This window comes from Phacochoerus africanus, chromosome 3, assembly GCF_016906955.1.
Source record: "Phacochoerus africanus isolate WHEZ1 chromosome 3, ROS_Pafr_v1, whole genome shotgun sequence".
Classification (NCBI taxonomy): Eukaryota; Metazoa; Chordata; class Mammalia; order Artiodactyla; family Suidae; genus Phacochoerus; species Phacochoerus africanus.
The window spans coordinates 32,174,796-32,190,692 of record NC_062546.1 but is presented as its reverse complement, the minus strand read 5'-3'; the positions used below and the strand labels follow the sequence as shown (position 1 = coordinate 32,190,692).

Genomic DNA, 15,897 nt, shown 5'->3' with positions numbered 1-15,897 from the left:
ACAACTTAGAATAGATTTACAAGGAGATCCTGCTGAATAGCATTGAGAACTTTGTCTAGATACTCATGTTGCAACAGAACAAATGGTGGGGGAAAAAATGTAATTGTAATGTATACATGTAAGGATAACCTGACCCCCTTGCTGTACAGTGGGAAAATAAAAAAATTATAAAAAAAAAAGAAAAAAGAATGAAAAGAAATGAGGACAGTCTAAGATGTTAAACGCACCAATATTCACATTATAGAGGTGCCAGAAGAAAAGAGAAAGGGCCAGAGAAAATATTTGAAGAGGTAATAGTTGAAAACTTCCATAACATGGAAAAGGAATCACTCAGTCAAGTCCAGGAAGCACAGCAAATACCATATAAAATAAACCCAAGGAGGAACATCCTGAGACACATATTAATCAAGCTGATCAAAAAAAAAATTTTTTTTTGTCTTTTTTAGGGCTGCACCCGTGGTATATGGAGGTTCCCAGGCTAGGGGTCTAATTGGAGCTATAGCCACTGGCCTATGCCAGAGCCACAGCAACACAGGATCCGAGCCACATCTGTGACCTACCTCACGGCAATGCTGGACCCTTAACCCACTGAGTGAGGCCAGGGATCAAACCCACAACCTCATGGTTCCTAGTCAGATTTGTTAACCACTGAGCCACAATGGAAACTCCATGCGAATCAAAATTAAAGACAATGAGAAAATATTGATAGCACCTAGGGAAAAACAACAAATAACATAAAGGGCAACCCAATAAGGTTACCAGATGATTTTTCAGCAGAAATTCTTCAGGCCAGAAGGGAATGGCAAGATATACTTAAAGTGTTGAAAGGAAAAAACCTACAACTAAGAATACTCTACCAGCAAGGCTTGCATTCAGATTTGACAGAGAAATTGAGTTTTTCAGACAAGCAAAAGCTAAGAGTATTCAGCACTACCAAACCAGCTTTACAACAAATACTAAAGGAACTTCTCTAGGTGGAAAAGAGAAGGCCACAACTAGAAATAAGAAAATTACAAATGAGAAGGCTCACAGGTAAAGGGAAACGTACAATAAAGGTAGGAAATCATCCACACACAAATATGATATCAAAACCACCAATCACGAGAAGAGGAGGGTACAAATGCAGGATACAAGAGATGCATTTGCAATTAAGAGACCAGCAACTTGGAGTTCCCGTCATGGCGCAGTGGTTAACGAATCTGACTAGTAACCATGAGGTTTCGGGTTCGGTCCCTGCCCTTGCTCAGTGGGTTAATGATTCGGCGTTGCCGTGAGCTGTGGTGTAGGTTGCAGACGCAGCTCAGATCCCGAGTTGCTGTGGCTCTGGTGTAGGCCGGTGGCTACAGCTCCGATTCGACCCCTAGCCTGGGAACCTCCATATGCCACGGGACGGCCCAAAGAAATAGCAAAAAAAAAGACAAAAAAAAAGGGACCAGCAACTTAAAACAATCTTGTAGATATAGATATATAGATATACTCCTATATCAAAACATCATGGTAACTGCAAACCAAAATGTACAATAGATGCACACACAAATAAGAAAAAGCAATCCAAACACAACACCAAAAACAGACATCAAGCCACAAGAGAACAAAAGAAGGGAAGAAAAAAAGGCCAACAAAAAATCTAAAACAATTAACAAAATGGCAATAAGAACATATACATATCGATAATTACCTAAATGTAAATGGACTAAATGCTCCAACCAAAGACACAGACTGACTGAATGGATACAAAAACAAGACCCACATATATGCTGTCTTCAAGAGACCTTCTTCAGCTCTAGACTGAAATGAGAGGATGAAAAAAGATATTCCATGTAAACTGAAACCAAAAGGAAGCTGGTGTAGCAATACTCATGTCAGACAAAATAGACTTTAAAAACAAAGACAGTTACAAGAGACAAAGAAGGACATTACACAATGATCAAAGGATCAATTCAAGAAGGTATAACGACTGGAGTTCCCATCATTGCTCAGCGGTTAACGAACCCGACTAGCATCCATGCAGGTTCAAACCCAGGCCTCAATCAGTGGGTTGAGGATCTGGTGTTGGCGTGAGCTGTGGTGTAGGTCACAGAAGCGGCTCGGATCCCACGTTGCTGTGGCTCTGGCATAGGCTGGAGGTTACAGTTCCAAATGGACCTCTAGCCTGGGATCCTCCATATGCCGCAGGTGCAGCCCTAAAAAGACCAAAAAAAAAAAAAAAAGAAGAAGAAGAAGAAGATATAACAACTGTAAATATATATGCACCCAACATAGGGCACCTCAATATATAAGGCAACTGCTAACGGCTGTAAAAGGAGAAATTAACAATAACACAATATTCCTAGAGACTATCATACTAAGGGAAATTAGTCAGTGGAAGACAAATATCTTATGATATCACTTATACATGGAATCTAAAAAAAAAGGATAAAGGATCACCTGCTGTACAGCAGAAAACTGACAGAACACTGTAAACCAGCTATACTGCAAAAAAATAAAAATCATTATTAAAATAAATGAATAAATAATAAAAATAAAAAAGGATATAAATAAACTTATTTGAGAAACAGACTCACAGACTTTGAAAACAAAATTGTGGCTACCAAAGGGAACAAGTGGGGAAGGAGAGATGGACTAAGGGATTGGGACTGGCAAATGCACACTGTGATGAATGAAATGACTGGCCAAGGGAGACCTGCTATATAGCACAGGGAACTCTACCTAATATTCTATGATAATTTATATTAGAAAACAATCTGGAAAAAAATGGATGTGTGTATATGTTTAACCAAATCACTTTGTTGTAAAGCAGAAATTATCCCAACATTGTAAATCAACTATACCTCAATAAAACTTTAAAAAATGGAGAAGTGGGGAGGGGGGAGAAGAGGAAGAAGAAGAAGAGCAAAGGAGGAGAAGAGGAAAAGGAAGAAGAAAAGTTAGGAAGAGGAAGAAGAACCCCTGCTAAGGAGCTTGACTGTTCATGTTAAAGAGAATTTAACATATGATTAGGTCAAGGAGAGAGAGCGAAGAGTAAGTCCAGGTGGAACTGAAAAGGAAACACCTGCAGTACCTGTTCTTCCCTCATCAGAGGGCCTTGCTCTTATTTCACAGAGAAAACAGAAGCACCCAGAAGAGAGGCTCAATGCTCCCTCACACATCTACCCACTTCCCTGTAACTTTACACCACCCTTGGCCTGCCTTCCTGTCTGGGGACTTCAACTTGGTGGGTGCATTGGGTCCCAGAGACACCATGCCCACCACCATGGTGCTTGGCACCAGCAGTCTCCCCTGCTGGGCCATCCCCAGGAGCACACCAAGGCCCTGGGCAGAAACCTCCTCGTGTTGCCGTGAGCTGTGGTGTAGGTTGAAGATGCGGCTCAGATCCTCTGTTGCTGGGGCTCTGGCATAGGCCAGCAGCTATATCTCTGATTCGACCCCTAGCCTGGGAACTTCCATATGCTGTAGATGCAGCCCTAAAGAGCAAAAAAACAAAACAAAACAAAACAAAACAAAAAAAGGCAGGAGACTAGTGAATCCTCTGACTTTCCTCACTCCTTCATACCCATCTAAGTGGCAAACCCTGTCAGTACCTCCTTCAAAAGAGACCCAGGATGTAACATTCTTCCACAGCTCCTCCAGACCCAAGTCCCCATCATCTGTTGCCTGGATGACTCCTAGCAGGACCCCTGCCCCTGCTGCCCCTCCAGTCTGTCCTCATCCTGCAGTCAGAGTAACATATTGGTGACATACAACCCATCCAGGCATTCTTCCACTCTAAAGCAGCCAGGGGCTTCCAGTTAAAAATCCCCTTATGAGGAAGGCCTCCTGTCACCCAAACCATACACCTGCCTCGGCTGCTCCTTACTGACCCTACTTTTCTCCTCAAGCCCCAAGCACCTGACACGGCACACACTTGTTCGCTTGTTATCTGCCTCTCCCACAAGACATGACCCTCATCCACTGCTACAGCTTCAGCACTTAGAAGAGTTACGAAAGGATGAAAAAAAAGTGCTGAATAATCAAAAAGTATTGTTTAAAATGTTCTACTACCAATGGATGTGTTAACTGATCATGATGACAATTATATGCACAACAACTGGCTGAGAAGACATAATAGTTTGAGGATAGAAAGGGAGAGAGGGGTAAATTCTTGATCTAAAATAACAGAGCTTTCTCAATACTCCCAACTGGAGTTCCTGTTGTGGCACAGTGGAAATGAATCCGACTAGGAACCATGAGGTTGTGGGTTTGATTCCCAGCCTTGCTCAGTGGGTTAAGGATCCAGCGTTGCCATGAGCTGTGGTGTAGGCCAGCAGCTGTAGCTCTGATTTGACCCCTAGCCTGAGAACCTCCATATGCCACAGGTGCAGCCCTAAAAAGCAGAAAACAAAACAAAAAAAACTCTCAACTAATAACAGGAGCGACAATAACAGGGATAACCAAGATGCCACTGACTGGGTGCTCATATGAGCCTGGCTCTTTCATACTTGGGAGCCTCACCCCCAAGTCTTATAAGATATTCTTATCCCCACATTACAGAGGAAGAAACACAGAGAGTTAACAAGTCACCCCAAGCCACAAACCTGAAAATACTCACTTGATACTCAGTTATCTATGCAAGCTTCCCCCTAAAATTATCAAATGATACTAAGATGGGCACCAAGCCTAAATGGCAGGTCTTTCAGCAGATGATCTGCTAACTGGTCATCTCAGGCTGAGCCTCCTGGTATTGTGCCTCCCTATGTCAGCAGCTCCTGCCCTCACTGACACCCAGACCCTGGCACTCTGAGACAAATGACCTACCCAATCTCCATATGAACATCCATGTTCTGTGACATCACCTCTGGGTGAAAATCACTGACTTAATCTGTCACTTTTCAAAATCATATTGCAGTTAAAATTTTCCCATAGACTGCATTTTGCAAGGTAAAGTGCTCTACTGGGAGAAGGAAGAGGAGGATCATGAGTCTGGAAAGGCATCCTGTCTCCAGCGCTGGCAGCAGAACGTTGAGATGACCCATCTTCTAATCCTCTTTCCAAAGCTACCTCTGTAAAAGTGTCCTCTGGAGCTTTTAATCTACCCTAAAATATCTCCTGCATTTGAGCAGTGTACACCCAACATTACTGTAGAAGACAGATACTCCCTTAAGAAGAGTTGGCCAAAAGAATATGGAAAGGCAAGTGGAGATACAGGACAGGGATCCCACCAAAGAAGCACCAAGTCCTAGGGTCCTGGGTCCAGGTTTAGAAGGTGTCCCTGATATGATAAATCACAACTAGGAAGAGACGGACCCAGCCATAGGCACCATAACAAAGCCTGCCTTCTGGCTTGTCCAAGTCCAAGCACAGACCACAGTGGAAGGAGGAAGACGGAGAAAACCAGAATTTATCTACAAAAGCCAGCTCAGAGCACACTGTCACCTTCTCAATGTGTAAAGAATGGATAAAGAGATACCATGCACAGACGCTTAGAGGGTGAGCTCCATATTCACCCTCAAGAAGACTGACATGAAAGAGACAGATGTTCACCTGCCTTTCTGGGTTATGGTGAAGCCATGAGCAGCCCTGTGTGAAGTTCCTACTTTCGGATTAAGGAGGAACCAAGGATGATGCCTGAGTTCTTCTGTATTTACACATAAAGGTCAAAAGCTATGAAACTTCCCAGGCAGCCCTGATTATCCAGCAGATCTGGCTTGTGAGCTGGCAGTGGAAGGAGAGTCTGACTGAAACACACAGACCTATGCATCTCATTACTGCCTCCTTAGGGCCCAATTTAGACCACTTATGCCTTTATGGCATACCTGGTGCCAAGAACAGCAGGATTATAGAGAAGAACATGAAAGGCCCACAGAATCCCTCATTTGCCTCCTTGTGCCAGGAGAGTGCAAAACAAAACTAATATCCGGTGCTCTCTCATGGAGTGCAGGGGTCACATATAAGTCAGATAAACATCAACCTTCAAAACTGACCCTTTAGTCCAATAATGAAAACAAACCAAAAAACTGGTTTGGTTTGGTTTTACCTCCAAGGTTGCTGTTTTCATCTGAGTTAGTTGCCACCAACATTTAAAAGTTAGAGATCACAGACACAGCTACACTCAACTACTCTTCAGGAAAGACTGGAAAATCTGGCCACCCTGGAGCCACATTCCAGCTGGGCAGCCACAGAATAGAATGCAGTAGCTGCTGGCCTCTTCAGACAGAACATCTTCTTTCCACTTCTCTGTAGCCTCAGCAGCATCCTGGCCTCCCAGAATAATAAAAAAAATTTTTTTTCCTTTGGGAAAAAATCAGCTTCATTGTGTATGTGTGTCTATGTGTGTGTACTAGATCAACAAAAAAAGGGGGGAGAAGTCTAAGTATATAAAATAGGAAACAAGACTAGGGATTAGCTCCAGGTACAAAAGGAAAAGCGAGCTATAACAGATGACTTTCTATAAATATATATATATATATATATATATGTATATATATATATTTATGTGTTTACACTTATTTATACATAAACTACCAAAACTGAACTCAGAAAGAGACGAAAAAATCTAAGAAACTATAATAGTTATCAAAGTGCTATATTCTAAAAAAGCACCATGCTTATTAAGTACTTTTACAGGTGAATTCTACCAAAAAAAATTTTGGGGGGGGGGTGGTTTGGGGCTGCACCCTCAGCATATGAAGTTCCCAGGCTAGGGGTCAAATCAGAGCTGTAACTGCTGGCCTACACCACAGATACAGCAATGCCAGATCCGAGCCATGTCTGCAACCTACACCACAACTTCCGGCAACACCAGATCCTTAACCCACTGAGCAAGGCCAGGGACAGAACCCACGTTCATGGATACTAGTCGGGATCGTTAAGTGCTGAGTCACGATGGGAACTCCAAATTCTACCAAAATTTAAAGAAGCATTTCAAATGCATTTAAACTGGCTAAGGAACAGAAAGAAAAAACAATTTTTAATTTTTTGTTACTAAAGTATGGTTGATTTTACAATGTTCTGCCAATTTCTGCTATATAGCAAAGTGATCCATTCATATATATTCTTCTTCTGATATTATTTTCTACCATGTTCTATCACAAGTGATTGGATATAGCTCCCTGTGTGATAGAGCAGGACCTCATTGCTTATCCATTCTAAATGCAATAGTTTGCATCTACTAACCCCAAACTCCCAGTCCATCCTACTCCCTCCTGCACCCTCTGGCAACCACAAGTCTGTTCTCCACGTCTGTGATTCTGTTTCTGTTGTGTAGATAGGTTCATCTCTGTCATATTTTAGATTCCACACATAAGTGATATCATGCGGTATCTGCCTTTCTCTTTCTGACTGATTTCACTCAGTCTGAGAATCTCCAGTTGCATCCACATTGCTGAAAATGGCATTTCATTCCACTTTATGGCTGAATAGTATTCCATTGTGTACATCTTCTTAATCCATTCATCTGTCAATGGCCACGTAGATTGTTTCCATGTCTTGGTTATTGTGAATAGTGCTGCAGTGAACATAAGGATGCATGTATCTTTTTCAATGAAAGTTTTGTCTGGATATATGCTCAGGAGTGGGAATGCTGGATCATATGGTAGTTCCATATTTAGTTTTCTGAGGAGCCTCCATACTGTTTTCCATAGTGGTTGTACCAATTTACATTCCCACCAAACACAGGCAGGTTCCCTTTTCTCCACATCCTCTCCAGCATTTGTTATTTGTATACTTATTAGTGACAGCCATTCTGACTGGTGTGAGGTGTACCTCATTGTAGTTCTGATTTGCATTTCTCTAATAATTGCTGATGTTGAGCATTTTTTCATGTGCCTGTTGGCCATCTGTATGTTTTCTTTGAAGAAATGTCTATTTAGGTCTTCTGCTCATTTTTCGATTGGGTTATTTGTTTTGCTGTTGAGTTATATGAACTGTTTGTATATTTCGGAGATTAAACCTTTGTCAGATACATTGTTTGCAACTCTTTTCTCCCTTTCCCTAGGCTGCTCAAAATCTTTAACAAAGCTATAGAAAACACTAAAACTTGATGAAGATGGCATTAAAAATTACCCCCAAAAAAGAAAATTACAGACTAATCTCACAAATAATGATGTAAAATTCCCAAGTATTAACAGAATCTGTCTACATGATATGAGTTATCAGTGATGATTCAATAATAATGATTCAGCAATATAAAATGATGATTCAATAATATGAGATCTAAAATTACTATAACTCAGTATATTAACAAGTCAATGTACAAAATCCATATGATCATTTCACAAATGCTAAAACAGCATTTGATAAAGCTAAACAATCATTTCTGATTTTAAAAAAAGACAAACAAGAGTTTCCTTTGTGGCTCAGTGGTAATGAATCCGACTAGTATCCATGAGGATGCAGGTTCAATCCCTGGCCCCGTTCAGTGGGTTATGGATCTAGCATTGCCGTGAGCTGTGGTATAGGTCACAGACGTGGCTCAGATCTCGAACTGCTGTGGCTGTGGCCAGCAGCTGCAGCTCTAATTTGACCCCTAGCCTAAGAACTTCCACATCCCGTCGGTGCAGCCCTAAATAAATAAATAATAATAAAAGACAAAATAGCAGCAACACATCCTTTCGTAAAATAATGTGGCAAAAACACTAAAAGAATTGTTATTAAAGTCAGGAACAAGACAAGGGTACCCAATACCATCGCTTGATCTGGAAAGACAATGTAATCAAAAAAGGGAAAGAAACAAGAGACAAAAAAGGAGAAAACGAGACAAAACTTTTTTTTTTTATTTTTTTGCTTTTTAGGGCTGCACCCATGTCATATAGAGGTTCCCAGCTACAGCTACAGGCCCAGTCCAGTCCAGGGGTCCAGTCGGAGCTACGGTGCAGGCCTATACCACAGCCACAGCAACATCAGATCCAAGTAGTGTCTGTAACCTACACCACATCTCATGGCAACACCAGATCCTTAACCAACTGGGGAGGCCAGGAATCAAACCCACAACCTCATGGTTCCCAGTCAGATTCGTTTCCACTGCACCACGACAGGAACCCCCAAGAGTCTTATTACTTGCAGCTGACATGATAGTATGCCTGGAAAATCCAAGAGAATTAACTGCAAAATCTACTTGAAACTAAGATTATGTAAATTGTTACAAGATTAATAAATATAACTAGTATCAATATGTAATATCAAAAAAATCCTATTTTCAATAACAAAAAAGATAAAATGACTAGGAATAAACTTAAGAAATGTATAGGATTTTGAAACAAACTAATGGAAAGAAGACATTTCTGAGACAGGGAAATGTGTATGTAGATTGGATATTACATATTAAATTGATTACAAATAATAAATTATTAATTTTAATTTTGACACAATATAATAACAGCATTGGGGCTATATATATATACATATTTCAAAAAATCGTTTGTTCAAGATATATTGTGAAATATTATGGATGAAATAAGTTGTTTTGAAATAGTTTCCCACCATACCAAAAATGGAGAAGAGGAGGAAGAGATGATTCAAGATTAGAAAAACATAGAAAACCACTGAAAGAAAGTGATGGATACACAGAGATTCATTATATCAGTCTTCTTTACTTTTGTATATTAGAGCATGTGCAGAATAGAAAGTTATAAGAATGTGCAGGAGGACCCAAACAAAGGAGGTCATGAAAGAAGTAAATTACGAAAATTTTACAGGTGTTTATAAAAACACGAAAATTGCCACTTAACCATTAAGAAATGCAAATTAAAGCTACAAGTTATATGTGTTTTCATTAATCAAGAAAAGAAAGATAAAAACACCTGTTTTTTTTTCGTCTTTTTTTTTTTTTTGGTCTATTTAGGGTTGAACCCTTGGCATATGGAGGTTCCCTGGCTAGGGGTCAAGTCAGAGCTGTAGCCGCTACACCACAGCCTGAGCAGTGCTGGATCCGAGCCATGTCTGCAACCTACACCACAGCTCACGGCAACAATGGATCCTTAATCCACTGGGGCAAGGCCAGGGATCGAACCCACAACCTCATAGTTCCTAGTCGGATTCATTAACCACTGAGCCACAACGGGAACTCCTTTTGTTTGTTTGTTTTTTGTCTTTTTTTTTTTTAAATACCTGGTAATATTCAACATGGGGGGGAGGCAACTGATACTACTGGAGAGGGTACAAATCAGTACAACTTCTTTTTTTTTTTTTGTCTTTTTTTTTTTGCTATTTCTTGGGCCGCTCCTGCAGCATATGGAGGTTCCCAGGCTAGGGGTCGAATTGGAGCTGTAGCCACCGGCCTACACCAGAGCCACAGCAACGCGCGATCCGAGCCGCATCTGCAACCTACACCACAGCTCACGACAACGCCAGATTGTTAACCCACTGAGCAAGGGCAGGGACCGAACCCGCAACCTCATGGTTCCTAGTTGGATTCGTTAACCACTGTTCCACGACAGGAACTCCCCAGTACAACTTCTTGAGAGGGGGCTTTGGCCTCCCCATTTTTTGTTTTCTTTTTTTCTTTCTTTTTTTTCCTTTCCCCTTTTTAGGGCCACATCTGTGGCACATGGAGTTTCCAGGCTAGGGGTCAAATCAAAGCTATAGCTGCTAGCCTATACCACAGCCACAGCTACACCAGATCCAAGCCGCGTCTGCGAACTAAGCCACAGCTCACAGCAATGCCAGATCCTTAACCTACTGAGTGAATCCAGGGATCAAACCCATACCCTCAAGGATACCGGCTGGGTTCTTAATTGCTGAGCCACAACAGAAATTCCTGGCCTTCCCTTTCAAAGTCGTAAACATACACCCCTTGGCCCAGCAATTCCATGTCTAGGAATTCATTCTAGATATTCATTCAACAAGTATGTCTTCCCACCTACTACGTGCCAAGTACTGGAGCCAGAAGCCAAGAGGGCAATGTCCCTGCTCTCTCAGGACTTTCGTTCTTGTGAGGGAGACTACCCATAAAGCAAATCAAATGTGCAGGCAAGCATATTGTCAGGTAAGGGTAAGTGTGAGGAAGAAATAAGTAAACAGACAAGGGGGGTTGAAGGTGGCACCAAGGCTATTTTGGATGTGCTAGTCTGGGAAGGCCCCTCTGAAGGGGTGACAGTTGAGTGGAGACCTGGCTGAAGGAGAAAACATAGCAGGAAAATGTCCAGGAGAGCATTTCAGGCAAAAGGGAAGGAAGCCATGGGTAATGCACAAATTTGGCCTTCCCACCCTCTGCTTTTCTTTTTATTCCCATGACAGCCTTTTATTATCAAAAGGATACAGCACCACCTGAATGCTTCTCTTTGTCCTCAACTCAAAAATAAAAATAATCAGATCCTTTTAATACAGTACATCTTTCAAGGAAGGTGCCAGGCAGGCATTGTTTCCCCAAGCATTATCGAGATCACAATTTGATTTCTTCAAAGGAAGAGTTCCCAACCTAAGTGTTATGCCAAGCCTGTTAATAAAAGTTCAGTAAGGCCAATCACGAGTTTTTAATACAGAAAAACTTCCCACAAAAGAGATTAGTTTCACAAAAGACAGTGACCACTGCTAAATCATTTCAACAAAAACAAAAATACTGTCAGTCCTGAGCAGGACTGAGAACCACTGACTTAGAGAAGTATATAGCTTAATTTCATGATCTGACTTTTGTATATTAGAGTATGTGCAGTGAAACTGATATTTTTAGGGGCTATTTGGATATTTTACACAGAAGTGGCCAGTGTCAATTAAGGGCATTCCAGTTGACCTCAGAAGAAGTGGCTCCGCTACAACACCTGAGCCTCATGCTAACTTTTTCAAACACCATGAAACATTAAGACTTCAAAATTGCCCTAAGTGATATGTTCTACAAACAGCCAGATAATTAAGAAACTAGCCCAAGGGAAGAAATTTGCAAGCGTGAAACACGTTCCCATCTCAACTGAGATTAGTTTAACATAAACACATTCATCTCCCTAAAGGAAGGCCGAAAATAACCAGGTGACTTCCGGACGGGACGAAGATTCCCAAGGAGATGACTCCTGTGAACACATTCCACGCACCACATGCCAGCTTCTCGCGAAGGACGGGCTTGCCCCCGGCAGCCAAGGATGCGGTGCACCCCCTGCCCCAACACAAGGACGACCATCCCCAAGGACGCGGCATCCCCTGCCCCTGCACACAGCCGACACCTCGACCTTCCCCCAGGACGCGGTGCACCTCCTCACCCAGCACACAGCCAACCCCTCGACCTTCCCCGAGGACACGGCAGTTTATCAGGAGAGGACGCCGCAAAGAGATTCGAGCACCCAGTGAACAGCCCACCTGGCGAGAGGGACACTCGGTCCGAGCGCCCCGCCGGGTCGGCGCCGGGCGTTCAAGGCCTCCCCACCCTAGTCGAGACGCACTAGTCGACCGGTCGCCGGCGGGGTCCCCCAGGTCCACCTGGGGAGGAAGGGGCGCGGGGCCAGAAAGGACCACGAGGGAGGCACCTGGCGAAGAGGGACTCCCTGAGAGGATCGGGGGACAAGCGGGATGGAGGGCAAGCAGTCCTGGAGTGTCGTGGTTCCCGCTCCGCCCCCACCGCTCCTCACCTGCCCAGCGCTCGCTTCATGCCCGCGTCGGAGGCGCAGCGCGGCTCAGCCGGCCCGGGGCCCGCTAGGCACAGGTTCTGCTTCAGGCGGCAGTCGGCGTCCAGCGCCGAGGCGGCCGAGCCGGCGGAGGGCGAGCCCGAGACGGCGCGGCGCTCATGCTCCAGAGCGACAGGCTCGGCCCTCTTCCTCATCCCGTGGCCAGCACGGCCGGCCTCGCCCTCGCCCTCGCCGCCAGCCGCGGAGGGGAGCAGCCGCGGAGGGATGCCGCCGCCGCCGCCACTGCTGCCGCTAGCCCACCGCCCTCACGTCCAGGCCGGCCAGCGCGCCCGCCTACAGCCACTCAGAGCCGGCCAATCAGCGCCGGGAGGCCGCCTTCCCCGCCCCCACTCCATCCCTGGACCCGCCCCCCAGACCTGCCCCCTCCGGGCGCTTGGCTCTCCCAGCATCCCCCGGAGCAGGCTGCAGCCATCTTAGAGGTGGGCAAATGAAGCCGCGTCACTCGTCACCGTCTGGGCGGGGCCGACCAGCTGAGCGGCGCGGGTCAGGGGTCCGGCTAGGTCTGATCATCGCCTGCCTGTAGCCCACCGCACTGCCCAAAGCGGGGTACCCTCCGCTCACATCCCAGGCTCTCTGACTCCCTACAACAGTGGAAACCCCTTAAAGGGGGTATTTACACAACAAAAAGAAAAAGGTGACATCACAATTCTGTCCTAATGATTTATAACTATTTTCCTGCAAGGACTTGACGTTTAAAAATGTGTTCAGATAGTTTTGTTTTGTACTTTGTGGTGGGTTTTTTTGTGTGTGTTTTTCTCTTTTTAGGGCCGCACTCAGGGCATATGGAGGCTCCCAGGCCAGGGGTCCCATGGAGCTGTAGCCGCCAGCCTATGCCAGGGCCACAGCAATGGAGCCACATCTGCGTCCTACACCACAGCTCACGGCAATGCGGGATCCTTAACCCACTGAGCAAGGCCAGAGATCAAACCTCTGTCCATCCTCATGAATGCTAGTCAGATTCGTTTCTGCTGAGCCACTACAGGAACTCCTGGATTTTTTTTTTTTTTTGTCTTTTTTGTTGTTGTAGTTGTTGTTGTTGCTGTTGCTATTTCTTGGGCCGCTCCCGCGGCATATGGAGGTTCCCAAGCTAGGGGTCTAATCGGAGCTGTGGCCGCCAGCCTACGCCAGAGCCACAGCAACGCGGGATCCGAGCCGCGTCTGCAACCTACACCACAGCTCACGGCAACGCCGGATCGTTAACCCACTGAGCAAGGGCAGGGACCGAACCCGCAACCTCATGGTTCCTAGTCGGATTCGTTAACCACTGCACCACGACGGGAACTCTTCCTGGATTATTTGAATAACCTAAATTGTCTCCTGCCTCACTCTGTCTAGTGAATAGAGTGGCCTTTTTTAAATACCTAGGTCTTTTTAAAATACCCAGATCTGGAGTTCCTCTTGTGGCTCAGCAGCAATGAACCTGACTAGTAACCATAAGGATGCAGGTTCAATTCCTGGCCTCTCTCAGTGAGTTAAGGATCCAGTGTTGCCATGAGCTGTGGTATAGGCCAGCAGCTGTCACTACAATTCAACCCCTAGCCTGGGAACTTCCATATGCCTCAGGTGTGACCCTAAAAACAAACAGGCAAAAAAACCTTGATCCAGTTCTGCCACTTGCTTTCTCAAACACTTCAGTGGATCCCCACCTCACTGAAAATAAAACTGAAAGCTTATGAAATGGGCCAACAGGTGCTACCTGACATGGCCTCCATCCCTCACTCTGTTCTCAGCCATCAGCCTCTCACCCTGCCCCAGCATCACTGCCTACTTGCTGATACAGAGGCCTGCAGGGTGTGAGTGACATGTGAGCCATCACATCCACATGGCTTACTCCCTTCCACTTGAGGTCCCTGCCTTCTCTGAACATCAATTCAAAAGCTTCAGGCTCTCTCACTGTCACTACTCACCATTCTTACTCTCTTCTTAGCACTTTTCACCAATATATTTGTCCTCAGTACATCTGTATCGGTCCATTGCTGTTTCCCATACTAGAATTTAGACCCTGACACCAAGGACTTTGCTCCTTTATCTTCAGTATCTAGAACAATGTCGAATATGCACTTCATAAATACTGGCTAAGAGAATAATTAATCATTACAACCCCTCAGAAGTGGGTACTATTGCCCCCACTGTACAGGTAGAAAAGTAATTCTCTGAAATTGCAAAGGTTCATTGCAAAGGAAGTCTGTGGATACTGTTGATCCTTGGATAAAATCCCATGACACAGTCCACTATAGAATTGTGTATTTAACAAAAACACTTGGAGTTCCCGTCGTGGCACAGTGGAAATGAATCCAACTCGGAACCATGAGGTTTCGGGTTCAATTCCTGGCCTTGCTCAGTGGGTTAATGATCTGGTGTTGCTATGGCTGTGGTATAGGCCAGCAGCTGTAGCTCCAATTAGACCCCTATCCTGGGAACCTCCATATGCCATAGGTGCAGTCCTAAAAAGACAAAAAATAAAAATAAAAAAATAAAATAATAAAATAGGAGTTCCTGTTGTGGCGCAGTGGTTAATAAATCCAACTAGGAATCATGAGGTTGCAGGTTCAATCCCTGGCCTTGCTCAGTGGGTTAAGGATCCAGCATTGCCGTGAGCTGTGGTGTGGGTCGAAGACTCGGTTCAGATCCCATGTTGCTGTGGCTGAGGCGTAGGCTGGCAGATCTAGTTCCATTTGGACCCCTAGCCTGGGAATCTCCATATGCCGCAGGAGTGGCCCTAGAAAAGGCAAAAAGACAAAAAAAATAAAGTAAAATAAAATAAAAACACTTACCAGAGTTCCCTTGTGGCACAGCAGATTTAGGATCTGGAATTATCACTGTGGAGTCTTGAGTCACTGCTCTGGTGTAGGTTTGGTCCCTGGCCTGGTAATTTCTACATTCCAAGGGCACAACCAATAAATAAATAAATAAAAACATTTAGCTAAATTACCCCTTACTGTAGAGCTGAGATGGAAACTCAAGGTAAGGATAAAATTCAGAGGCTTTGTAGACCATTCCCAGGCACATTTCTCAGATCACACATCTACTATATATTTGCAGAAAAGGAACACAGTTTATAGGGTCAAATAGAATGAATCCGTGTAACAGTGCTTTATTTATGTATTTGTGTTTTGTCTCTCTCTCTCTCTCTTTTTTTTTTGTTTTGGTCTTTTTGCTATTTCTTGGGCCGCTCCCGCGGCATATGGAGGTTCCCAGGTCCAATTGGAGCTGTAGCCACCAGCCTATGCCAGAGCCACAGCAACGTGGGATCCGAGCTGTGTCTGCAACCTACACCACAGCTCACGGCCACGCTGGATCCTTAACCCAC

At 44.4% G+C, this 15,897-nt stretch overlaps 1 protein-coding gene across 1 annotated transcript in view; it reads right to left on the bottom strand.

The window, feature by feature from the left end:
* The window catches only part of ABHD12 (abhydrolase domain containing 12, lysophospholipase), a 58,199-nt gene extending 45,382 nt beyond the window's left edge, over positions 1 to 12,817 (bottom strand). Inside the window, exon 1 of the mRNA XM_047771562.1 lies at positions 12,531 to 12,817. Coding sequence (XP_047627518.1) covers positions 12,531 to 12,721 — 191 coding nt within the window. The 5' untranslated portion in view covers positions 12,722 to 12,817. The remainder of the gene's footprint in view (positions 1 to 12,530) is intronic.
* Between the last annotated feature and the right edge of the window lie 3,080 nt (positions 12,818 to 15,897).